General features: G+C 39.1%; 1 protein-coding gene across 6 annotated transcripts in view; it reads left to right on the top strand.

Moving 5' to 3' along the window:
• The window catches only part of rtkna (rhotekin a), a 277,698-nt gene that overhangs the window by 173,676 nt on the left and 77,209 nt on the right, over positions 1-26,813 (top strand). For all 6 annotated transcript variants that reach the window (XM_028804655.2, XM_028804654.2, XM_028804656.2 and 3 more), the window contains exon 2: positions 6,698-6,897. In XM_028804655.2, the coding sequence (XP_028660488.1) occupies positions 6,698-6,897 (200 nt within the window). The remainder of the gene's footprint in view (positions 1-6,697; positions 6,898-26,813) is intronic.

Below are 26,813 nucleotides of genomic sequence, written 5' to 3'. Positions count from 1 at the left end.
CCGAGTGTCCAAGACATGTGGCCGCAAGTCCGACGACACGACCACAAAGTCGATCATCGAACTGAGGCCTAGGGTGTCCTGGTGCCAGGTGCACATATGAACACCCCTATGCTTGAACATGGTGTTCGTTATGGACAATCCGTGACGAGCACAGAAGTCCAATAACAAAACACCGCTCGGGTTCAGATCAGGGGGGCCATTCCTCCCAATCACGCCCTTCCAGGTCTCACTGTCATTGCCCACGTGAGCATTGAAGTCTCCCAGCAGAACGAGGGAGTCCCCAGAAGGTATGCCCTCTAGCACCCCCTCCAGGGACTCCAAAAAGGGTGGGTACTCCGAACTGCTGTTCGGTGCATACGCACAAACAACAGTTAGGACCCGTCCCCCCACCCGAAGGCGAAGGGAGGCTACCCTCTCGTCCACCGGGGTAAACCCCAATGTACAGGCTCCAAGTTGGGGGGCAATAAGTATACCCACACCTGCTCGGCGCCTCTCACCGGGGGCAACTCCAGAGTGGTAGAGAGTCCAGCCCCTCTCAAGGAGATTGGTTCCAGAGTCCAAGCTGTGCGTCGAGGTGAGTCCGACTATATCTAGCCGGAACCTCTCAACTTCGCGCACTAGCTCAGGCTCCTTCCCCTTCAGAGAGGTGACATTCCACGTCCCAAGAGCCAGTTTCTGTAGCCGAGGATCGGACCGCCAAGGTCCCCGCCTTCGGCCACCACCCAACTCACACTGCACCCGACCTCCTTGGCCCCTCCCATAGGTGGTGAGCCCATGGGAAGATCTTGAATAGTCACTCTGGGAAAAGTATAGGAATTTATTTAGTGGTAATTTAGTGGACACTTTAAAAATGAATAATGGGTTCATCTGCGTGTTAAAATGTTGTCTTGCTTCAGGTTTTGTGCCTTGTGATAGCGTATTCACTGCATCCAAATTAAGATGTGTTTATATCTTAATCATGGCCTAAAACTGATTTGCTGGACTTTATTAGAGGCACTGAGCAAAAGGTGGTGCTATACATTACACACACAATTTAGGTGTCCATTTATTTAGACGGTGTTGTGTTTTCTCTCTATTTGTGCAACAGTTTTTTTTTATTTAATTTTATTATGGTTTAAAATATCTTTCTAGTACATTATTAAGCAGTACAACTGCTTACAACTGCTGTTTCCTATTGGAGCATACATCATAATTAATATTTATATGCATGCTGTATATGAAGTGAAGTAAGTATTATGTGGGGTTGCCTTACCTAAAATGGTTAAACATTATTGAACATGTTTACTTTGTGTGCTTTTGTTTGTGTGCCACGATTTTGAGGATGTAGCTTCAGCTCAAGTTTAGTTTATGGAATTCATCAAGTTCAACTCTTCAAATGGTAAATTCTGTGGTTTAACAAATGCTTCATTTTGAGGAATATCACACATCAGCCTTTGGTACAATTTTACTTTAGATAGTATTAAGGTGGCAGGATATTAACAGCTCATTATAGCAGCACACAGTGGAAATCTGAACTTTTTTTTTTTTACTTTTTAATTTATTTTGTTTTATTTTAAGATCTCTCATTGCAAAATGCTGTATACTGAGAGCCACATGCTTTTTTTTTCTGTATTTGTACTGGTGCCACATGTTTGAACCTGCCGTATTGTATCCTGCATTTTAATATTCTGTTTGTCCTTGTCTCTGCTTGATAGCTTGGGGCACTCTTTACAGTCCACACCTGTTAAAAGTACATAATAAACTCCTATAGCTTATTGTATTTTGAACCTTAATGTTTTCATTCTTGTTCATGACAGGATACACTGTTGAGGAAAAACACCATAAAGACAAATAAAATAATAAGAATGTGCTTATGTTTTTACATGTCAGGAGTTTTGTTTTAAATATTATTATTGAGGCTAAAAGGGCTTCAAAGAAAGTGCCTTAAAGGTTAAAAAGTGATCATTGATGTTAATGTTTGCAGACTCCAGATTAGAATTAATGTGCCAGGTTCATGCTAGCCATTTTACCAATAAACTGTTCTGCATGCCATAATTGACAATTCAGTCATTACTGAAGAGTTATTTGATGTTGAATGACTCTAAATGGTGGGATTACAACATAACATGCTGTTTGTTTGAAACAGCTGTCTGAATGTTAATGCTGTGATTCTAATTAACATTCATTTATACATTCAGACTTGCTCAGTCCAGTTCAGTGTTGTGGGTGGCCAAAGCCTATCCTTGCAGAATTGAACATACAGTAAGGCAGGAAAAAGCTGTACATAGTGCACCACCAGTCAATGGCAGCTGAATCAGTTACTGTGTTTTCTTTCTTAAAATTGTCCTCTTTCCTTTACTCTTAAAACTACCACCACTGAGCTGCAGAGTACATCAGAGGTTGTGCTTATTTTGGAAATATGGGGCATGTGTTTTGAATCATTTTCACAAGTTTTTCCATTTTATGATCACATTCAATATTTTATATAAACACCCCCATCCCCTGTCAACCTCTTCCCTACATGTTGTTGCTGGTGGATCTGCCTGACAGTCAGTCACAGCAGGCAGTTTTCTAACCCAAAATTAAATGCATCCTCCAAGGGGGTTCTGTTTAATAGGAAACTTTGCCTCATTTCTGTAGAGACATGTCTCAGCAGCTGAAATGACCCGCAGATTAATTAAAAAATCAGTTCCACAGGTTTGTACTTGACTTCATTTGAAATGGTAGAATGAGACGAGAATGATTAAGGAATTAATCAGGAGTTAAGGAATGGCACAGTTTGGGCCTTTTCCCACACTGTTTCTATGATGCACACATAGCAGCAGTGCCAGTTCTCTGAGACAGATATGTAAGAGTCTGTGAGTAGATTTCAGAATACATGTACTTAAATGAGCATATACTTCACTATAAGAGTCCCATCCATCCAAGAACTGAACCTAATGCCCCCTGGTGTTGTATTTCGGGGGGGGGGGGAAGGGGGTTTAGGGGTGGGATTCATAGTGGTAGCATCCTCCACATTCCCAATGCTGGAGGGTCAATGCTGCCTCAATCTCAGAGAAATGCTAGAGAAAAACCACAATGGCAAAGGTGTTTGAGTTCATATGTTGTTACAGGCTATTAAAGCTACATTCTGGCTGCAGATAAAGCTTAACTCTGATTTATGGCTCATTTCTTATTTTTCTATTTTTTGCTTGATGGTTAAAATTAATTTTGCAGGAGTATGATTATGATTATGATTGTGAACCAATATTTCTCATTATTTGGCAATATTAATGAAATTCAAGTCATCAGAGAGATACAACCAAATTACAACCATGAATTATGTCTACATACAAATTGACTACCCAGAAATGCTTATTTCCTCTGCCTCCAAAAGATGCCCATGTTAGGCTAATCGTTGACTCCAAATTAGCTAGGTGTAGATGTGTATTTCACTGTGTTCTATGGTGGACATTTTTTTTCCCATCCAATATGGGTTCCTGCGTCTTGCCTGATGCTGCTTAGACCATGCATGATCTACCTCAATCCTTTAATGTAAAAAGTAGCTTAAGAAAATAAACAGATGATAGGACTGAAGCTTGATATTTCAAGGTGAATTACACTGGACTAGTGAAGCCATTCCTGGACAGGTTTATCCATTCCCGGGAATTCGGGAATCCCGCATTTCATTCCCAGGAATCCCGGGCTCCCAGGGATGGCACAGTGCATGGGCATCTCACATGTGAATGGTTTTAGAATGACTGACACTTATTTTTAATAAAATACTGCAATATGTTGACACAAATAAAAGACTAACCTTATCTACAAGCAGTTCATGCTGTCATATACTGTAAGTACATGTATCTTTAGTTGTGGTAATATGAGCGTAGAAAGCACAATGTCCTCACAGGTGGCACAGTGGTAGTGCTGCTGCTTTGCAGTAATTTGACTGTGGAAATTTGTGGGTTCGCTTCCCGTTTCCTCCCTTTTTGGATAGTGCTTTGAGTACTGAGAAAAGCGCTATATAAATGTAATGAATTATTATTATTATTAACGTATTCAGCGTGCGGTCGTCCAGGCAAGAGCGCACCTTCGTGCAGAAGTACGCCAGCCACTGAGAAAGCACGCTCTGCCTCCACTGAAGTAAGCGGTACAATCATCAGATACTGGTACACTTGTTCTAAACATCGCCCGCGCTTGCCGTTGCTCTGAAACACCGCCATTTCAGCTTTTACTGATGCATCCAATTTCTTATCGTCATTCTGTGATGGCAAGTTTCTTGGTACAGATAATGCAGATGCAACAGACTGATGCATTGCAATTTCAAGTTGCTGTTCAAAGCTGTTGTCCCATGAAGTGCAAGCTGCAGCAATGGCGCCACCTTAATTATTTTCAACTATAACTCTGTTATTTCTTGATCGATTTTTAAACTTTTGCACGCTATATGTGCGAGCTTGGCCGTTCCCATTTTCCCGGGAATTACAGCAGTTTCATTTCCAGGAATGCGGGAATGAAAAAGAATGGATTCCCTACACTGGACCTCAATTTTTAAAATATTTTACTTCATGAAAATTTGGAGAAACATGAAATTAATTTTTGCTGTTATCTGGAAAATGCCTTTTTTAATCATGGCATCAGTTATTCATGGAAACATCCTTCACCTTACTTATTCATTGCTTTCATTAATTTTTTTCCTCAGTCCAAGCTTTACATATGGAGAGGAGGCAAAAATGTCTATGTTGAGTTGACAAGTGTCCACACTTTTCTGCCCTGGAATCAAATAGTTATAGAATGGCCATTTCTTATTAATATAATGAGACTGTTTAGCATAGCTGCCCTATTCGCAAATAGCAACAGTACTTGGTGTATCTAAGGTTCATTCCTAGTAACTGTGCCACTACTTGTAGATAACCACAGATGCTCAGTTGTAGTTGTTCTGCCATATTATGTGTAAGCAATTGCAATAAATTGGTGGAAAATTTGAGAATGATTTTTTTGATTAGCAGGCTAAAATCCATAAATATTCAGAAAGCAAAATCTTTGGAACATATATTATGTATGCTGATGAGTGTTCCCAGAAGTACATATTCAAAGGAGTCCGAAATGAGGCATTGCACACATAGGGCAATGAAGATATTCAATTGGAAACACTGGAAAACAGGACACCCTGTTGCCCAAGAAAGGGACAGAGAGGGGGAAAGTTGGATTTAAGGGGACAATGTTATCTGTTGGACCTCAAACTGAACTCAGATGAAACTTCCTGGACAGAGTTTAGTGAAAACAATTCAAAGGTACACTGATGCATGTTATTTTTGATTTGATATACTTTATTAAACCCTGAGGAGAAATTGCCTTTTTGCATTACCTTTGGAGGTCAGAGCATATGGCCAAACATTATACAGCACCCCTGGAGCAATTTTCAGGTTAAGGGCATGGTTAAAAGGCCCCAACAGAGTAAGATACATTCTGGCAGTAATGGGATTTGAACCGGCAACCTTCCAGATATCGGTGCAGATTCTTAACCTCAGAACTACCATGGTATCCTAGTTCAGGTGGTATAGACATAGGGAAAATATAAGGCGAAAGACTTTCTGTGTATAGTAAAGAGTAGTAACAGGAGAATTGTCTGTTGTATGCTAACTTCTTACATTGCATTTACAATTCTTCATCCCTTGCTCGTGTTTAGCATTTTTATAATCTACTTATTTGGATACATTTGTGCTCTTTTGCTAACATTTTGTTCAAATAGAATAACAGCTTTCTACTTTCTCATTGATAGAAGACATGCATGCTTATAAGCTGCACATTAGCACTAGGACTGGAGGGCATACTACTGACCTATTGCATTCTGTGCATGCATGGTGCATGTTGGATATGCTTGCAAGTAAGAGGTTTAGAAGTGTACACATTACAATAAAACAGAACTCTGCTGATTAAATTACGTTACATTTTTTGTTCAAACAAAACCTTAGGATTTTGAAAGACCAATGCCATTGGCCACCTGCATGTGGTAGCTATGTTTACACTACCCATTATCACTTGGCATGAGTGTTTTCTGTAGCATTTTGTGTGCATTCACGATAATACAAATGTTGAGAAAACAAGGAAAATGCAAATTATGTGATCTATCAGAGCCAACAGGAAATGGCACAAATAATTACTTTTTTATAACACATGATGAGTTGCTCTTGTGGAAATATGGCAGAAAGAAAAAGAATGATTGAATTATTGTATCACCTATTCTCACCTCCTACCTCTGGGGTGCTTTGCAGCCCACTACCAACACTCTGTATATCTGAGAATTTATATGTTAAAGCACCAGGTTAAAGTTCTAATTTGGATAAAGGACAACTGCAACTAATGTCTGAGGCTACCTTCTGTTTTTCCTGGGGTGTGCTCAGAATTAACCTAAATTGTGAAATTTGCCAATGTCTCTTGTGACGTGTTGCACAGAAGTTCCATTCTTTTTTGTAATGATTTTATTAGACATAATTTGAAAAGCATAAGGTTTGCCGTTAACAGGCATAGATGCAAATATATTTATCATCCACACTGGAAAGTGTAGAAATATGAGGAAAAGATAAAATCTTTTTTTAACAGTTGATTAGATTTTATTTGCACCCATACTATAGTACACTCTTTATCCAGTATGCTGTCTTGTTCCATAATGTAACCCAAGTATACCAGTATTATTGCATCCTTTCTTACAATTGCTCTTCTTTTTTCTTCATATGTACAGGACAGTGACATCCAAAAGAAAATCGATCATGAGATCAGGATGCGTGATGGTGCATGTAAACTGTTGGCTGCTTGTTCTCAGCGAGAACAGGCCCTTGAAGCAGCCAAGAGCCTGTTGACTTGCAATGCTCGCATCATGGCCTACATGTCTGAACTGCAGAAGATGAAGGAGTCTCAAATTATGCAGAAGATGGCTCGCAGGTATGTGTCTTGCCAGAGAATGTGAAATGGTGGAAGACCCTTCTTTGGTATTTTCTAAATAGCAGGACAATATTATATAACATATTAGTTGGCAGTGGAAGAAGTAAATTTACTCCAAAACTGTGCCTTTGTGTTGAGAAAATGACTAAGAATAACAGTTGCTTTTTTCCACTCCATTTGTGTACTCTTATTTCCTGATTCTCACTTGACTCATGTTTATCAATTAGGGATTCACCTTTATCATGGAGACCAGTAGATGGAAAGAGGATTGTTTTGTTTAATCCCTAGAATGTTCAATCATAAAATTACAAGACATGTACAGTATTTAAATAAAAAAATGTTCTTTATGATTTAAGTGACATGTGGAGTGAACTGTAAGGAATTCAGAATTACTTTTATTTTTTATGATCATTAACTTGGTAATAGTTTGATCATTGTTTGAACACGGCACATACCTTAGTGCTGTCTCAAAGTTTAGGTCAGAAGTTCAGGAAAACTTAGTACTTGGACTTAATGAGCTTCCATTGGAAAACAGTGACTTGTATACCAATGTATGTTTAAATAGGTCATAAATGGTACTTTCTTACAAAGAAAATTCCTTTGATTTTCACATTTTCTTAAATGCTGGCAGGTGTCATGTTTCAGCCAGCATTTCTCCCGTTTTTGCGTCAAAGTTGTGTTTCTTGTCTGTTTTGTCTAATAGTGTGCCATTTATTGGTATAAATGTTTCTTTTGTTTATTACGTGAATTATTGTTTGTGTGTATTTGCAATTAAAAAATGCCTTAGTTATGTCCCATCTGTTTGTGGGTGGTCCTCCAAGAGGCAGGACCATCTGCCAATCACTGCCAGGAACTGGCTTCCACCCTATATATTGTAGGACCTTCCATAGTTCCTGGCTGTTCATTTCAAACACACACTAGGGATTGGAGTGTTTCCTGTGTTTTACTGTGCTTTTTGCCTTTGTGATATCCTGACTTTTTTCAACCTGTGCACTGTTTTCAGCTTTGCCTTAGGATTCTGTATTGGGACTTTGTTTGCTATGGATTGCCTTGCTTTCTCTTTGTGCTCTTAGGAATTCTTGCATTACAGAGCCTTTGTTAAAATAAATCTTTTATTTTATAAAGAATCTTCTAGGCACTTTTTGTATCTAGTCAGAGTTGTGATGGTAATTTCCCCCAGAGGTCAACTTTTGAAAGTATTTTTGAGTCTTCTGTGCTTTTGGGACTCTGGAGAGTAAATATTTATTTCCAGGTTGAAGCTGGCATGCTTTGGTGACAAAGCTGAATGCCCCTTGCAAATGCAATATACCTTCCATCCAACTCATAGAAATGTGGTGCAGATTTTGATTCATCCAATAAATAAAAAACAAAAGCATACTACCTAATAATCATACAACTGACTTTAATGATTTTTCTGACAGATACTGTCTGTTGTCAACATTTTTTCAATTACTATGGAGTTTGTGCACTTTTTTACATAATGATAGTTTTCACCTTTGATTCATAGTTTTGCAGAAAAATTCACTTTACCCATCTCACTCATTAACAAGCTCTTCATTAACAAATGTTTTATTATTTTTAGCAAGAATGACTGCTGCTTGGTAACTATAACTGTCAGAAGCTCGAATGATGAATTTGTTATTTTCTTTCACTGATATCTTTCAGGCATCATTCACTGGTAATATATAATTGTTTCATATTCAGTGGTTTTTGAAATACATGGATCAATTTCTCTCTATATATAAAATCCAACGTCTGTTTGTATGTCTGTCCACTTTTCATGAGAGAAATACGTGACGGATTTAGATCAGGTTTTTTTGTATAATTTGCTTGAACATTCCAGTTTTTTTTGCAAATTCTCTCATTGTGCTAAGAATCATAGTTCGCTTGCAGGAGCGATATATTCGTGCTAATCCGAGACAGAGGCTGCAGGCTGAGGGGAGGGGCAAGCGTGACATCAGGAGTAGGGAGCCGGGCAGTGCCCGGCACTTTCCTGTTTCACTTCTACACAGGCAAAGCCGCGGGGGATGGCTAGTTGAAAATATTTTGACACTGAATGCTTTCACATCCATCCATTTTCTTAACCCACTTACACAGGGCTGAGGTGCAGGGCAGCTTTTCAACCAAAATCAAATATTAGATAAAGTGATACAAAGCAAAACCACATATTGGAAAAACAAAATAAAATGCTGTTTAATGTACGTACATCAGCTGCATAACCCATGGTTAGCACTGCTCTCTCACAGATCCAGTGCCCTTGGTTTGAATCTCATGCCCAGACTTTGATGCATTTGAAGTTCTAGTTTCAGGTGAGGCTATAACATATGTATGGGATATAACTTATATTTTCACTAGGTTATTTCAAATTTTCTTCTGTTCAGTCATCCTGACCTAGACTTGCTCATGTGTGTTGGATAATTGTCTTACTGCTTGAACCACCTTTGCTTAAGATAAGGCTTATGGACAGATACCTTGAGGTTCTGATGAAGAATCCTCTGTTAAAGAGTAATAGTTATATTTTATCCAGGTCCTTTTACAGCAAATTATGACATGAACAGAACAATGTTTGCAATTTCGTTCAAATTGCTTAGCCTTTCTCTTAGTGCAATATTAGCAGGGGAACCACCTCTGAGAATGCAGTCTAATGCCCCTGTCTTACTCCTGTTTGACGATTTGGCCCTAAGTGACTTATTGGAATCCCATGGCATTAGTAATGGCTTTGAAACAAATTTAGCTGGAGGCTTCCAGGGATTATCATTTGATTATGATAGGATGTGCCTATGCCTTCACTCAGATTAGCAAGTTAGTCATGTTTCAATGGGGCAAACATAGCATAAACCAGGATTAATTATTAAACAAAATATTCAAATGATTGGCCCTAATTATGCCATTAACAGAAGTGAATTGAACCGCAAGGCAGAGGTGGGTGAATCAAGTCACATGACTTGACTTGAGTCAGACTCCAGTCTTAATTTTTCTGACTTGCTTAATGATAATAGAAGTATGATGGAGTGCAAAAGCAATGGAGGGATCAGTGCTGAGGACTATCAATTTTGGAAATTCAAAATGTACTGTAGACTATGTTGCAAATAATGGAATAGTCATGTGCAAGAGCCATGTGTAAGTCAAAAATCACTGACATGAAACAAACATTTTCAAACGTTGTCTAGCTTGCTAGAGAGTTGGACTCAAACACTGTGGCACTGTGGCCGATGTGTCATTGTTCCAACTGATGTACCACTTCAGCCAAAGAACTCTTATGTTGTTTCATTGTAACGTGGCAACTTTGATTTGTTTCATGGTATTTAAGAAAATATTTCCTGCTAAATACAAAAATTACACGAACTAAACAGTGCCAAATGTATATTGTAAAATCTACAGTCGTCATGCCATCAAGTTGCAGATGCTAGGTGTTTAATACTGTATTTTACTTAAAATCTTTTACACCTATCTTTGATGTTTTGGAATATAGCTATGTTCTCTCCCGCATTGTTTAAAATGGCAATGAGAATACTGGTAGTGTCTTCATCTAGTTACCTTGTTGTGCAGGTGCTTAGATATGGAGGTGTGACAATGTAGCCTCAATGTTCACAAATAGTGTTGATCAGCAAAATTCACCAAAATGTTTTTTGCAGTGAATATGCTGTGCTCACTGTTGACCTTGTTTGCTGCTTTGTGAGGTCAGTGTAACATAACAGACCTATTGCAGCCATGCGCAGAACTTTCACGCCTGCAAACTGTGAGGTCATTGTGAAGCTTCTTCAGTCATGTGTGATTTTACAACCAATCACTTCCCCAGCCTTCCATCCTGTGTGCATTTTCATTTGAGTGGTATATTAGTTGATCATAATGAGAATATTATGATTACTGCCACCAAATACATCATACTGATCCTTGTGTGCTGCATGGCTAGTTTATATACACAATTAGCCATGTGCTGGAGCTACAATTCAAAACAAGTCTTAAAGGAGCACTCTTCCTGTCCCGAGAAAGAAAAAACATGTGACCCTATGAAATAATAATTATAACAAAATATTTACAGTGATACCTCCTCGATCGCGGGGGTTGCACTCCAGAAAGGTGAAAATCCATTAAGTAGAAACCATATGTTTATATGGTTATTTTTATATTGTCATGCTTGGGTCACAGATTTGCACAGAAACACAGGAGGTTGTAGAGAGAAAGGAACATTTTTCAAACACTGCAAACAAACATTTGTCTCTTTTTCAAAAGTTTAAATATGCTCCATGACAAGACAGAGATGACAGTTCCATCTCACAATTACAAGAATGCAAACATATCTTCCTCTTCAAAGGAGTGCGCATCAGGAGCAGAGAATGTCAGAGAGAGAGAGAGAGAAAATCAAACAATCAAAAACCGATAGGTGCTGTTCGAGCTTTTAAGTATGCGAAGCACCGTGCAGGAAGCATGTCGCTTGACAAAGCAGCTGCAAGGAAGCCCAGCAAGGAAGGGAGCAATGTGAAGGTAGTTTTTCAGCATTTTTTAGACGAGCGTCCGTATCCCCTAGGGGTGCGAACGGCCCCCCTGCTCACACCCCCTCCGCCAGGAAGTGACATAACCTTTCAAAAATGATTTTCCTTAAGTAGAATGTGTTTTAAACGCAGTGCATTTATGAGGATACTGTGGAAAATTAATAGAACCTATGCAAATTGCTTCAGAATAAAACAATTATTTTTATGCTATTTGCTGTTATTTCTTATTAAAATAGTTTTCCCTGGCAAAGTCTGTTCTCAGTTTAGATGTTAGTATACATCAGACATTATCATAATTTGATTAATTGTGAATAGTGATTAAAGTGTAAGCACTTTTTTACTTTAAGTCTTAGGAACTATGATTTGACTTGACTTGTTTCACTAAATCTAGTGACTCAACTTGACTTTCTTGAATGTAACCATTATAAGTTAAGATTTGACTTGAGAATTGACACTTGAAAATCATGGCTTAAAACTTACCTTAGATTTGCTTAGATAGAACTTACCTTGCAGCAGTGATGGGACTATCAGCTATTCACTCAATACTGATTACCTTGCACACCAAAGAAACAAATCACCAAATGTCTGAGCACCCACTAAAATATCTAACCAATAAATCTCACTGTAAAAGATACTGTAATGCGATCTTAGAATTGTGATCATGGCATGGTTAAGGAACCACTGGAAATGCGGTAATTCGCAGGGTTTAACTAACACAAAGCAGAGTGCATGAGTTATGGTCAGATGACTGGAGATGAGAGGCTGGTGAATTCCAGTATATTTTATTTAGCATAACAAACAGTTGATAACAATAAGCAAACCAACATATTGTAGGTAAACCATTATGGCAGAAAGCAAAACTCTCAGGAACAGAAAAAACACTTTCTGGCAAGGGCGAGACTTGCTAAAATTTCTTACACAACCTCACCCAAATTTGTACAACAAACTTGAAAACAGGAAGAAGTTTAAGCTATTCTTTACAGTCTTTGGTATCCTCTGGTAGGTCAGGAAGCTGTATCAGTTTTGACACTGGATGTTTATAATAATTGCTAATCACTTGGACACAGGCTGTGCAAACTTTTTCATCACCCCCTTCAGATGTCTCAGTGCCTTTCCCTATTGGCCACTGGGCTCTTGGAAACTGAGGGTAAAGTATCATGACAACTGTCCAACCATTAAGTTGTCAGTGTCTTTGAGCCACTTTTGGTGAAGTTGAAAATCTGGAAGGTAAAATTTCACAAAATTTGTCCAGAAATGGTCAGCCAATTTCAGGCTGTAACACCAACGTCTTCGACCCAATAGGTCCTCCTTTGGGTAAACAACTTGTGGTAATGAGGCATCACGTTGTCCCATCAGCAATACATTAGGTGTGACTGGGTCAGGGTCAGCAACATCTGAGGATACATACCCAAAAGATTTTGAATTGAGTATCCCTTCGATTTCAATTAGAACAGTATGTAGCACTGGCTCAGTTACAGATTGTTCACCTAGCACAACCTTCAAGGCGTTTTTCACTGACTTTATTTCTTGCTCCCATGCTCCACCAAAGTGACGAGTACTTGGAGGGTTGAAAAGAAATGCTGCATTTTCCTTTGCAAGTCAGTCTTCCATGGCGGCAAATCCTTCCCTCAGTTCTACTTCTCCATGGAAATTGGTGCCTCTGTCTGAAAGAACATCAAATGGTTTACATCTGTGGGCCACAAACCTTCTAAAGGCCATCAAAAATGCTTTAGTGTCCGTGATCTCTATTACATCCAAGTAGACAGATTGATTGGTCAGGCACTTAAAGATAATTCCGCAGCGTTTTTCTGATCGGCACCCAATCTTGATAGTAAACGGCCGAAACAATCAACTCCTGTAGACCAGATGGAGGTTTGTAAGGGTACAGTCGCGCAGGGGGTAGATCTGCCATTTTTGGAACTTCCGGATCTGGATGAAACAGACAGTTCTCATAGTCTTTTATCAGAAGTCTGGTAGTTCGATGGGCTGGATCAAGGACAACAGAATATATTGTCTCTGGCTCTTGACCGTCTACTGCCAACTCTAATTAAGCCCAAGTCCATATCACATTTAGGATATAGGGCTTTCAAACGCTTTGCTGTGAAATTACTCTGCTTTAAGTGCTATGACCTCTTCACTAAAACTGTCTTACTGAGCTTGCTGAAGAAGAAGTAACTTAATGTCTCTTCTACGTTCTGTTGTAGCACAGCTGTCTGATTCTGCACTGGCTGCCCCATGAAGAGACTGATAAGATAATTGTTACCAGCTCACCCCAAGTTCTGTATTTACTTGGATCTTAATGAATGTCATTTGGCCCTGTATCTGATATGTTCCCACAGAACATAATTATTCTTCATTTCTATCAGGTCATTTTCTTGGTGAGGCGGTGACATGCTCGGCCAACTTTCTGATACTTGTGAAAGAAAAGAAGGACCATCCTTCCACCTACCAAGCTGACTAAGTTCTCTCAATGTTTTATTAGCTGTATCCATGTAATGCCATCTCTGAGTTTTAGTCATGTTTTGGATTTCAGCAACTCTAGTGCCTACAGCCTTCGGAATGTGTCAGATTTTAGCCAGTTAAGTGCAGTCGTGGAATCGCTCCATAGGCCCCTTTTACCCAGACCCCTTTTACCCAGCCGGCAGCTACACTTCCAAGACCAGTGGCCTGGATAATTAACTGAGAAATAATCTAACTATCAAGCCGTACTTCTTACCAATTAAACTTTTCCCCCCCCACAATCGACGGTGAAAAATAAGCACACAAAAACGGGAAGTAAAACGGGTTATATGTATTAAGTAAAATGACATAGAAAAATAGAAACATAAATATATCCCTCCACCCCAGCAATAATAAGACACCACCAAATATATATATATATATATATATATATACACACAACAAAAACCCTCCCTTGTCCCTGTAACAAATAAACACACAACACGAATAATGACAATGAAAGACAAACTGAAAATGAATGAGTACGTGAGTCCGGTAAAAAAGAAAATGTCCTGAAAGCGGATGACTGAATTAGTGATAGAGTTGTTTGATTCTCCCCGGAAAAAAATGGAACAGCCTCACCGTGAATCCTCGTGTATGTGGTGGATGATTAAGTCCTACCCCGGGGTATCTCGTGGTGAGGTCCTTGAAATAAATCCGGCAGATGGAAAACAAACTGGATGGATAAGCGCAATATGGAAAACAGGTACAGGTTGCTCGTGGTCGTAATGTTGAAACAAAATCTCCTTCTCTCCTCCCTCCCTTCTCCTCCTGCTGGCTTATATAGTCCTGTGACGGCTGGGATTGATTGATTGTAAACAGGTGTTTTCCAGGTTGGCGGCTGTGGTCTCCTTCCATCATCGGACGGCATTAACTGATGCACATAAACAGTAAACGGGACAATGAAACGAGACGCACTCAGAACTGACATTTAAACACTATGTGGCCCCGCTACAAGCATATTAATGTGTGTGCAAGTATCATGGCAACATTATAGGATCCAAATCATTTAGTTCTCTCTCCCACATACTATATTTGTTGCACAAGGCTTCAGATTTAACAATAGCATCCCATCCCAAGTTAGCTTTCCACTGGTCTTGAATGAGTTCCTTTGCTCTCGCAATGCATAGAACAAGGAATCCAAAAAGGTTGTATTGACTAGCAAGGATTTTATAAATATGCCTCATAGTTGACAAAGTAGACTCGTAATCTACACAGTCTGTACTACAGATGCACTACAATCCAAGAGTGGATTCCTGGGGATCTACCTTCTCTTGAGAAAGCCATAATTCACAGTTCTCTGATTTAGCCTCTAGAGGCAGCTCTTCAATCACTTCTGAACAATTACTAGCCCACTGTCTTATTTCAAATCCATCCCCAGCAAGCAGTTTCTTTAATCTAAAAATTAATTGCTTGGCTGCTGACTTGGATGGCAAACTCTAAGCAGCTGTCAACATAGAATGCATTGCTAATGGAGTCAAACACATCTTCATTACCTTCTTTATAGTCCTGTGCATGTTTCTGTCATGCAAATGTGGCACAACAGGGACTACACGTAGTGTAGAATGGTAATACCTGCTATTCGTAAACCTCGGGTGGTTTGTCTTTGTTCATATTTCTCCAAATAAATCTGAGCAGGGCTTAGTCCTCAGACAAAAGACGAACCTGATGGAATATTGCTTTAATGTCCCTACAGATCGCTACTGAATGCTCTTGAAACTGGAGAAGCACTCCCAACAAAGCGATCCCACACCCAGCATTGTGGAGCAGCACCTTTATAATCTTCACCATGTCATTATGTAGTCTTGGCTGAAGACCAAAACATATAATTTCTGGCTCAACAACTGTCATTAGGACACTCTGCATCGAGTTAGTAACTGTCTCATGCAGTATGGTCAGGTGAAGCGCCTTGGAAGAGCTGCAGGACTTCTTTAATATGCAGACTTAAGGCTTATGTGAACGTGCACATTTTCAACAGTGGTCATTGCCTTTAATCTATCCTATAACCTGGTCAGTACTTAACCTCTTGGTTTCTGCACAGCTATTAAAGTAATGGTCTTTACAATCACAGTATGGGCAGTGTAAGAGCCATTTGCTAGTTATTTAAGTTACATAAATGTTTGCCTAAATATTAGTGCATTGTCTATGGGAGGTTCCTACAACCCCCATAAGTTGAATTGAATTGGTATATTCTATTTCTAGCCTCTCTTACCATACATTATACTCAGTTAGTGACCTGCCTTGCTATGTGTAAGGCGTTGAGGGTACATGGTTTTAAACCGTGCCTTAAAGACACGGTAACATGAAACCAAGCCAAGTAACATGAAAGACAACATGCTCTATTGAATGTGCAGCGTTGTATGTTTAAAGTGTACTGAAGAAGAAGTAAAGCATCTTTAAGTATAGAAACAACTAAAGTTTGACAAGAAAAGCTAAGTTTAGAGAGGATACATTTTTTCTAAATTTTTTTGCCTTTTATTCTACTTGTGTAAGAACTTTTTTTCTTTATTCATCTATGGGTTATTTGCTTTGAATTTTCACTAAATATTTTAAAACAAACTTTTGGACTGAGAGATTTCTTTTGGCACACATTTCACCCGTGCTTGATCATACCTTACACACCCGCAGCTACAATCAGTATGGCATAGTGTTTGATTTACCTTTTGTAGGTGTAGGGCATGTCACTGTTTTTCAGCTGGTCTTGCTTCAGCACAATAATGCACTGAGGTGGGATTTTCTTTTTCTTCTTCATGTAAGAGGGTGGTGTTCTTTTCTCTGACTTCATGTCCTCACCTTGGTAAAGAGGAACAGTTCACTCTATGTTTTGTTTAGCTCGTGACTTGGTCTGTAACCAGATGGAGAGGTCCTGCAACATATAAGTTGTGTCAGCATTTCCACTCATTGTGCCTTGTGTTATGAAGTACTCAACAAATCCATCTTGAAAACTAGGAGGTAGTTTGCGCAGAAACTGATCAATATGTGAGCCACATTTCAGTTCATACCCACTGTCTCCTTTAAGCGTTTTCAACATTCCAACAAATGAATGGACTAATAGAGCAAGTTCATCAAGTCTCCTATTTTAATAGGAGGTGTTTTTATTAGCGCTCCAATTTCACACTGGACAAGTTGACGAGGCTGTCCATACTTATCCTTTAAAGCTCTTAAAGCTGCCATGTATGGGTATGTGTCATGCATGCTTCGGTTAATTTGTATGCACTTGGTAGTTTAAGCTGCCCAAGTAACACTTGATACTTATACTGTTCAGTAAAGTGTATATGGTAATTAATAACACTGTCAAGTGGCATCATAAGAGGAGCAGTCACTTTCCTTACCATACTCCAAGTAAGGCAGGGTTGGCTTTGAAATGCCATGTTATGAGGCAATTAATAAATCCATCATATTTGCGGCAGGAAAAGTTGGTGCTGTGTGCATTGGATGATGAAACAGTGAAGATGCAGTGTTCAGTTGCAAATCTGGCTGAAGAAAACAAGGTCTCTTACTGCCTGAATCAAGTCTATTTAGTTTGACATCTGGGAAGTGAGCCTCCCTATAAGGGGGTGCAATCGGGTTCTAAACTGATGTTGCTAAAGTCAGATGCTAGTCTTGTCACTTATATAGTAGTTTAAATCTTTACTGTCCTTTGGTGCAGTATATGGTGTTCTCTGAATTAACTTTGCTGTAATGGCAGTAGGAATATGTGATGTGCCAACACCCTGAAGTTTTACACCCACATCCTTTGAGGAAATATTAGGAGGTGTCACTTCTGGATTAGTAATTAAGTAATAAGTAATTAGTATTGCAATGGTCAGGGTCTGGTGAATAACATAACAGCCACTTGAGAGTCCACATTTACTCCTAGGGAAAAGTCAGCATGCAAAGATAAACTTTCTTCATCCTAGTTCTTTTTAATATTAGAATCCCTGAAGCCTACAAAAAAACTTGTAATCCTGGGCCACCTTAAATTCCTTCATACCTCTCCTTATCAGCATCTTTTGTTTTGCAAATGTGTCGATCAGCACAAGCAGCCTGCTATCTCATCTCTCCCACCAACACAGCTAAGTCCGTCTTTTTATCTGGCAGTGAGGTGCCTGGAGTCGTATAGGGTACATAATATATCATTATTTGGAATACATACATTTCACGTGTTTTCCGTGTGTACAATGATCTGTGTAAGTGTAGGATGGCAGCAAATGCAAGACAAGAAATGCAGAACACATACCTAAAGCAGAAACGTTGTCCATGTTATACTAATAATGACATGAAGTGTATAATGTGTGAAAACTTTAGTCCAAATATTAAATAAAACACGTGCGCTTTTATTCAAGAATATAACCAAAGAAAAAAAAATCATTCAATTTACATGTTGCTGTCAATGAGTTAAAAACCCAAGCTCAAATGTCAATTGACAGGAAGTTCATATGTATTCTTGAATGGTGCAGAGGTAAGAACTACTGCTTTATAACCCAAAGGTTCCGGTTTTGAGGCCAGGTGCTCCAATATTCAGTATCAATAGGTGTCCATTTCCTGTGTTCATGTACTCTGTAGTCCTGTTGGCCCTGTTAACATTACTTATTTTTAAGTTCAAAGACCTCCATAGATAGAGGTCTGTGTCTTTCAAAAGTTATTGCATGATGAAAGAAGTGTTAGATGAGTTCCCAGATATATGTAGGACCTTCCAAATATTAACTCTCCCTGTCAGTATAACATTATATATGTCTCTGTCATAGATATGAGGATGAATTGTTCTCTAGTCTGAATGCAGAACCTTCTACTTCTGCCTGTTCCTTTTAGTTGTCTTTTATATGCATACACACTGCATGGGATAACATCTTTTAACAGTTGTACAGATCTCAAGCTAGATAACAGTAATCCTTGTGTCTGTAGCCTGTAACGCATAAAATAAAAATGCAAAATAATGGCTTCTTGCATTCTGTACCTTTTCCAGATTTTATGCTATCTATCCTTCTTTCCTGCTTCCCCAGACTTTCAATACCCCATCATTAAGACTCTGTCTTAGCCTGTATGGTGGGTTGCTTTGTGACAATATATAAATTTCTCCATTCATAAGTATTTTTTTTAATGCTATAGAATATTATGAAAAGGTAAGCAGATGAAGCAAGTCTAAAAAATGAAGGAAGTTAATCTGCTTCAGTCACAAGGGGGCAGTGGTGAATAATAACAAATTGCATGTATTTACCATACTTGAGTGGATTTTGTAAGGAATTGTACTCTAAAGTATTTTTAAATGCAAATACATTAACTCTTTAACAAGAAAGCGGGTGGAGTGTGAGGTGCTAGAGAAAAGTTGTGAAGATAAAAATTATTCTGCATCTTTTTTCATTTCAGGTTTCTGTAAGAAGATCGAATCAACATCATATCACATAAGTACTAAATAAATTATCTTTGAGTGGCACTAAAACCAAAATAAGTCTCTAGTACCACTGTATTTAACTCGCCAGTCTTCCATCCAGGTTACAGTGGCTGATCTATTTCGTAGAATTTTGTCATTATATTAGAAGTGTAATGATTATCCCTATCTATGTTCAAGTTTGCAGGATCTCTGCTAATTTATTCAAAGAACGCAACATAACTATCCAAGTAATGCACGGTGGTAGTTTCTAAGCAAGGTAGCAGCTACGGAGATCTTTTTTTAGCATACTATGAGCTACGGATGGGCAGATCGATACCACAGTAATTGATACTCATACTGTACTAATTTTATATTGAGTACCATTAAAAATATTGATTACTACTTTTTTTTCTGTAAGATAAGGTAGTAAGGTTCTTCGTATGTGACGTAAGAACACCATACATCCACGCCCCTTGCGCAAACCCAGACCGTGTACAATAGGGCTATTCAATTTCAATTTCAGTTGGGCCAGATTTTCAAACCAAGAAATTTAGCTTGACCTGACATTTTCATCAGCTGGTAAGCTGCAGGTAATGACACGTTTTAAATCAACACAAATGAATATATTTAAAAGCAAGTAATGTTTATTCATTGTTTCCCTTTTACATTTGGGCACATCTGACACAGGCATATCAAATATATTAAAAAAACAATAACTGAACTGAGATAGCAGCAGTACTTTTTTTCTACTTTCGAAATACAAAAATAAACATTTAGCTCACATCTGACCCAGGCACATCTCAGAGTGCATACAATCAAAGTGCAGAGTATTAGCAATAACATTTGTTTCCCTTTTGAAATATGAGATCCTTCCCTAATTTAAATGGGTGGTCATGACAGGCAATGAATTTTTTTTTCATAAAAGTTAAACTACTTCATTCACACGGTTTTCATCACACTGTGTTTTCATGACACAGGTTAAGTTTGAGTTCCACAACAAAGCATTTCCTGTTGAAATTGTTTCCCTGTCCCCCCAGAAAAAAACTACTCGAGTATACATGTTTAAGAGCAAGTTACCACATATGGTGTGAAAATGGATTGGTACATTTATTTGAATCATTTGTCTTTAAAAATGTCTTTGTACAGAGTTCTTGGGTGTCAAGTAATGAATTATTAATTATAATTATTTCTATTATTTCTTTTTAGTAAATCGTATTCTCTATGTTTTTTTGTTGATGAGCTCCCACTGAAGAATTTATTGGTAACAGAACATATAGTGTGCATGCCAAAACAACTGAAGTAACAACTAGCAAGGTGGCTTTTTTGATACCATTTTAACAAAGTTTACTGTTGGCCGTCAATCACAGAGCACTCCAGTAAAACGACTGTAATACACCTTCAACCTTAAAAAGCAGACTTCATCACATCGCTGTGCATGATGAAACAGCGGGCAAGCAAATGCTTGTACATGTTTACTGATGGACAGGCTGGCATTTTGCATGGATTATGCATGAAATCGAGAAACGGTATGCAAATATGCATGAACACAGGGAGATTGGTGACAATCACACCTTAGTGTACCGTGCCAAATCAGAAGAGACAACTGAATTCCACAGGGCATAGATATATTGAGAGCGGCATGATGATGCAGTGGTAGTGCTTCTGCCTCACAGTTAGGAGACCTGGGTTCGCTTCCCAGGTCCTCCCTGTGTGGAGTTTGCATGTTCTCCCCGTGTCTGTGTGGGTTTCCTCCGGATGCTCCAGTTTCCTCCCACAGTCCAAAGACATGCAGGTTAGGTGCATTGGCGATCCTAAATTGTCCCTAGTGTGTGCTTGGTGTGTGTGTGTGCCCTGCGATGGGTTGGCAACCTGCCTGGGGTTTGTTCCTGCCTTGTGCCCTGTGCTGGCTGGGATTGGCCCCTGTGTTAGGAAATAGCGGGTTGGATAATGACTGACTGACAGATATATTCATACCAGGGGACCTATATGATGGGCAGATGAATTTCAAATGTATTGCATGCATACCTTTTTTGATGACCGGTTGCGTCATATTCAGCCCTTCGTTAATTATGCTGGCACAAGCGTAACCAGCCTCTCATTGAAATTATTTGAAATACAAGACCATCCCATCAGCGGCGCCGTGTACTATGAAATATTGTCCAGTGCGTGTCTCCAAGTCTGACGTCTTTTTCACCGCGATTCCCTCGCTCCAACTAGCCTTTATGCAGCTCAGGGATATGCAAAGGCGGGCCCGTACCAACACATATGTTAACGCCACATCCGCTTAACAATAAAAAAAATGCCAATCTGCAAAGCCTAAGTTTGGTTGCATTTGAGGCCATTTTACTTGCAGTTTGGAGCCCTGGCCCCAATACTGGGCCACTCGGAGGTTGCTTCTGGGCCACATGTGGGCACCATTTAAATAGGTCTGGTGTACGACAATGGCAGACAGAAAGCATAGCATTGTATGCTGCTACTTTTTACAGATGGAAAAGAATACAGCCACCTAATGCAATATTTCTCAGAAAAGTGAGCCCATTTAAACCTTTAAAAAGCACACACTGACCAACAGAAAGATGTTTGTGAAAGCTCAAAAAGATGCAAATATGAAGCACGGTGATTTATCTACAGTACAATTAATGCCAGAAAGGGACATTGCAAGAGAGTTTTCACAGAGCACGAAACGTTATCCAGGTAACTGCTACTAGCTGGGTTATGTAGACAGCGGTTTACTTAAGACTTTTTAGTTGAATTTAACATTTCGCCGTTTACCACTCATTAATACTTATGAAAGGTAAATCCCGTTGTTAGCATAACGGTGGACACTGTGACAGATAGAGGCACTGTCGACCCCTTGAATCCTCAGACCAAACGTCAGACACCAGATAAAAAGTACAATAATTATTTATTACAATAACTAGGGGGCTTCGCCCCCTGCTCGCTTCGCTCGCCAAACCCCATATTTGGTTTTCCGGATACACACTTTGAAGATTTTTTTTTCGTTGAATTGTCACTATTTCATTAGTTTCACTTTTATTTCAGAACTTCTGTAAAAACAATATTTGTAATCTTGCCAGTCCCAATATGCTGAATCTTTTTAATGAGGTCAGGATAGGTTTCTCTGTTTGGAATTTCAGCACAGACAAAACGATCTACATCATCAGCAGTTAATAATTTTTTTTTACAAAGTAAAAAAGTAAGTAGAGTTCTTCATTGGGCTCCTGTCTGTAAAGTTGTGCTATTTTCCTCTCACAGTTCCAAAAGTACATGGGGTTACCAAGGTGATACCCCAGTTTTTGTCTAGGTTTTTGTACAAGGGCTAGACAGAACGTTTTTGACTCCTGGGGTAAATGTAGCTTTTTAAATAAGCAGACAGATAAATATATATACATGAACAAAGTAACCAATAAATGCATGTGCGGTAAACTCCGTTTTTGAAATTTTCAATATTCTTTATTTGTCACATGCATAGTTATACAGGACAACACGCAGTGAAATGCATCCTGATCTGCTTATCAAGAACTGTGCAAAGTTAGAAGAATATCAGTTAGATTAACAAAAAGTCATAGATTGAAAGGTAACAGTATAGTAGAACATAATAAATAAGTAAAATTATGTGAATAAAGTAGAATTAAGTGTTAAGGTGCAATAGTGTAGTAATTGTGCAAAACCAAAGTTAGACTGGTGCATACTTAAATGAGGCAGTTTGTTTGTTTGCGCTACTGCGATCTTTACTTTCTTTTTTTATATTTTCTAATTTTCCTACTTTCATATCCTTTAACTTTCTCCACATGTGTATAGCTCCGTTTTTTTTTTTTTTGAGCCTTTCTAATTTCACTGGTTTCATAGTCTCTAACCTGCTCTGCATGTGTTTAGCGTCAACGTTTGTAAATGTCTTTATGAAGTTCTACTTTCTTTTACTCATTGTCTTTTAATTCTGAGCCCGATTGGACATGCTTTTTTTTTTCAACTCCACTTGTTCCAGGCTGATAATTACTTTCCTTATTTTCTGAATTTGCACCTCGATTATTCTTTTTTGCTCTTTTTTCTGTCCAACGCATTTGAGTCTCTTTTTTCCGCGCTGCTTTCTTCTTCGCTTAGATGTCGACATTTAATTTATAACGTACCTTATATGTTTTATATGCGCTGAGAGCCCTGGATCTGTGTGTGTTCAAATCCTTCACAAGACTGAATGTTTTGCTGCCTATTGTCCTATTTGATAGATTGTAAGTAGGGCGTGTCTTTGGTCTCGCGGGTCTTTAAAATGTCTTACGAGAAGATCACGTATCGTAGACTTGCTTTTTGCTTTCCAGGACAGAATTTCTTTTTATAATACAGTGATCCCTCGCTATATCGCGCTTCGCCTTTCGCGGCTTCACTCTATCGCGGATTTTATATGTAAGCATATTTAAATATATATCGCAGATTTTTTGCTGGTTCACGGATTTCTGAGGACAATGGGTCTTTTAATTTCTGGTACATGCTTCCTCAGTTGGTTTGCCCAGTTGATTTCATACAAGGGACGCTATTGGCAGATGGCTGAGAAGCTACCCAACTTACTTTTGTGTCTCTCTCTCTCTCTCTCTCTCTTGCGCTGACTTTCTCTGATCCTGACGTAGGGGGTGTGAGCAGGGGGGCTGTTCGCACACCTAGATGCTGAAAGATTATCTTCATGTTGCTACCTTCTGTGTGCAGCTGCTTCCTGAAGCGACATGCTGCACGGTGCTTCGCATACTTAAAAGCTCAAAGGGCACATATTGATTTTTCACTGTTTGTTTTCCTCTGTCTCTTTCTCTCTCTCTCTCTCCCTGCTCCTGATGGAGGGGGTGTGAGCTGCCGCCTTCAACAGCTTTGTACCGGCGGTGCTTCGCATACTTAAAAGCCAAACAGCCCTATTGATTTGTTTGGTTTTCTCTCACTTTCTGACATTCAGTGCTCCTGACGCGCACTCCTTTGAAGAGATATGTTTGCATTCTTTTAATTGTGAGACAGAACTATCATCTCTGTCTTGTCATGGAGCACAGTTTAAACTTTTGAAAAAGAGACAAATGTTTGTTTGCAGTGTTTGAATAACGTTCTTGTCTCTCTACAACCACCTGTGTTTCTGCGCAAATCTGTGACCCAAGCATGACAATATAAAAATAACCATATAAACATATGGTTTCTACTTCGCGGATTTTCTTATTTCGCGGGTGGCTCTGGAACGCAACCCCCGCGATGGAGGAGGGATTACTGTAGATAGATAATGTGCACAAAGCACCCTCCATCCACAATACTCAATAAATCAATAATCAAATCACAATCCTCCACTCCCAGACGCTTAGCCACCCTGCCTCCCAACTCAGCTCATCTGTCTGGGATTTCGCAGAGTTCCTTTATAGTCCGTGACCCGGAAGTGTTTGTCCCTCAGTCCATGTGACTTCTGTCACTTCCAGGTCAGGTAAAAACTTCTCCTTTTCTTCATCAGCCTGGAAGCACTTTATTTCTTCCAACCATGTGACTGGGATTTACTTCCGGGCTGTATGGAAAATAAACGTCTCTGTGTCTCCCTGCAGCATCCCCTGGCGACCCTAACGTTATCCAGCAGGGCTGTGTATTAAAACTCCATAGTCCATGATGCCCTGCTGGAATTCGGGGCATCTCCACATTGCAAGGAGGGCTCCATCTAGCGACCTGAGGGTATTGGCCAGGATGAATGGCCGACCATATCCCACAACACATAATAGTATAAAAGCACCACTGTCGGAGTATTTTGTCACGGGTTCTGTCCATTTTGTTTTTTCTAGTAAATAAAATGAAGGGTACAGTATAACCAATATACAAAAGTAAGAATGTTAAATAGTCTTAAAACTATGTTAAATTCTTAATAGCTATACCTAATTTGAAAATGAAAACTTTCACTGAACTTAGTTTTCTTTCCGAAAAATAAGTGCCTGAGTAAATGTTAATAAAAACACTAATTATTTTGCAAGTTTAGTGGATATAAAAGTACTTGTGTGTGTGTGTGCGTGTGTGTGCGTGTGCGTGCGTGTGTGTGTGTGTGTGTGTGTGTGTGTGTGTGTGTATGTGTTCACCCTGTTATGGGTTCTTGTCTTGTCCAGGCATTGTTCCTGCCTTGTACCTGCCAAGGCAAAATAGGATCAAGCGTAAAAATGTCAATGTTACTTTTTCTAAATACAAATTTGAAACTGAACTAAATGTAAAGCTAATATGATAACATCTTTCTCGATAAAACAGAAGGGCAGAATATAATGAAAAATGCAAATGTGGGATTTTTTTTTTGTAGTAAATGTAAGTGTTCTAAGGAAATTGGTTTAAGTACTTTGGTGAAGTGATTACCTGTTTTACATGTATTAAACAAATGACCAAATTTTTATGAAAACATAAAAGTTCATTTTCTCAGTATTACATTTGTTTGTTCATACTGGGCAGCATGGTGGTGCAGTGGTAATGCTGCTGTCTCACAGTAAGGAGACAGTAGTTGTAACCCGGATCATCCCTGTCTGGAATTTGCACGTTCTCCCTGTGTCAGCATAAGTTTCATCCCACAGTCCAAAGACATGCAGGTTAGATGAACTGGCAAAGCTAAATTGGCCTTGGTGTGTGTTTGGACTGTTTGTCCTGCACTGGATGGGCACCCTTGTCCAGGGTTTGCTCCTGCCTTGCACCCAATGACAGCTGGAATAGGCTCCGGCACACCAAAGCAGCAGCTTGTTATGATGACCTTGATACTGAGTCATGATATTAGTTAATTTAAATACAGACTGACTCGTTAATATTAGCAATTCCAAAACATTATCATTTGAAAACAAATTCCTATGCTGTTTAAAAAATACTCAGTGTCAGTATTAGAAATCCGAAAAAAACAGTTGAAGATTGTCATTCACGGACGGCACTTAGTGAGCACTTTGGATACATTTTCCAGCTCCTATATCTACTTGCTCACTCACACAGATGGTCATCTCTCTGCCACACTCCACTAAACTGGGGTCAGAGACAACTCATATGACCACTGTCCCTCGGCTCTGCAAGAGTCGCTGGTGAACTTGCACTATGGCAGAAGGACCCCCAACACATTTCCAGGCTGCTAAAGTGTGGCAATAGCAGAGCTGTTTTTATGTCGACTTCTCCAAGTTGTCCTGTTCTCCTCAGACAGGTCTCAACAAGCTGATGAGTGTGTCTTTCTCAGATCTAGACCCAGAGACACTGCACTGTTTTTTCCATGGTGCCCCATTTGAAAAACACTTATGTAGAGTAAGTATAACTATAACAAGTCATTGATGGTTATGAGCAATTGAGGATAGTATTTACAGAGTTTTAATGTGGGCCCATTTAAGATATGTTTATTCTTTCAGTTAAATCAGTGTTTAGCAGTGCATTCAAAGTCAATAGTTGTTTGACTTTGACACATATGTGCCTCATGCTATGCCAATTTGATAATTAATAAATCGGACTTGTTTTCTTATTGCTTTCTTTTAAACTTGCCTTTTTGGAAATCACTCAAATTCTTGTGGTACTTGCTCAAGTAATGTTTTGTTAAAAGGTCAGGTGTAACGTCACTGTTTTAACTCTTT

Source organism: Erpetoichthys calabaricus, chromosome 7 (genome assembly GCF_900747795.2).
Source record: "Erpetoichthys calabaricus chromosome 7, fErpCal1.3, whole genome shotgun sequence".
NCBI classification, from domain to species: Eukaryota; Metazoa; Chordata; class Cladistia; order Polypteriformes; family Polypteridae; genus Erpetoichthys; species Erpetoichthys calabaricus.
This window is presented reverse-complemented; position numbering and strand designations above follow the sequence as displayed.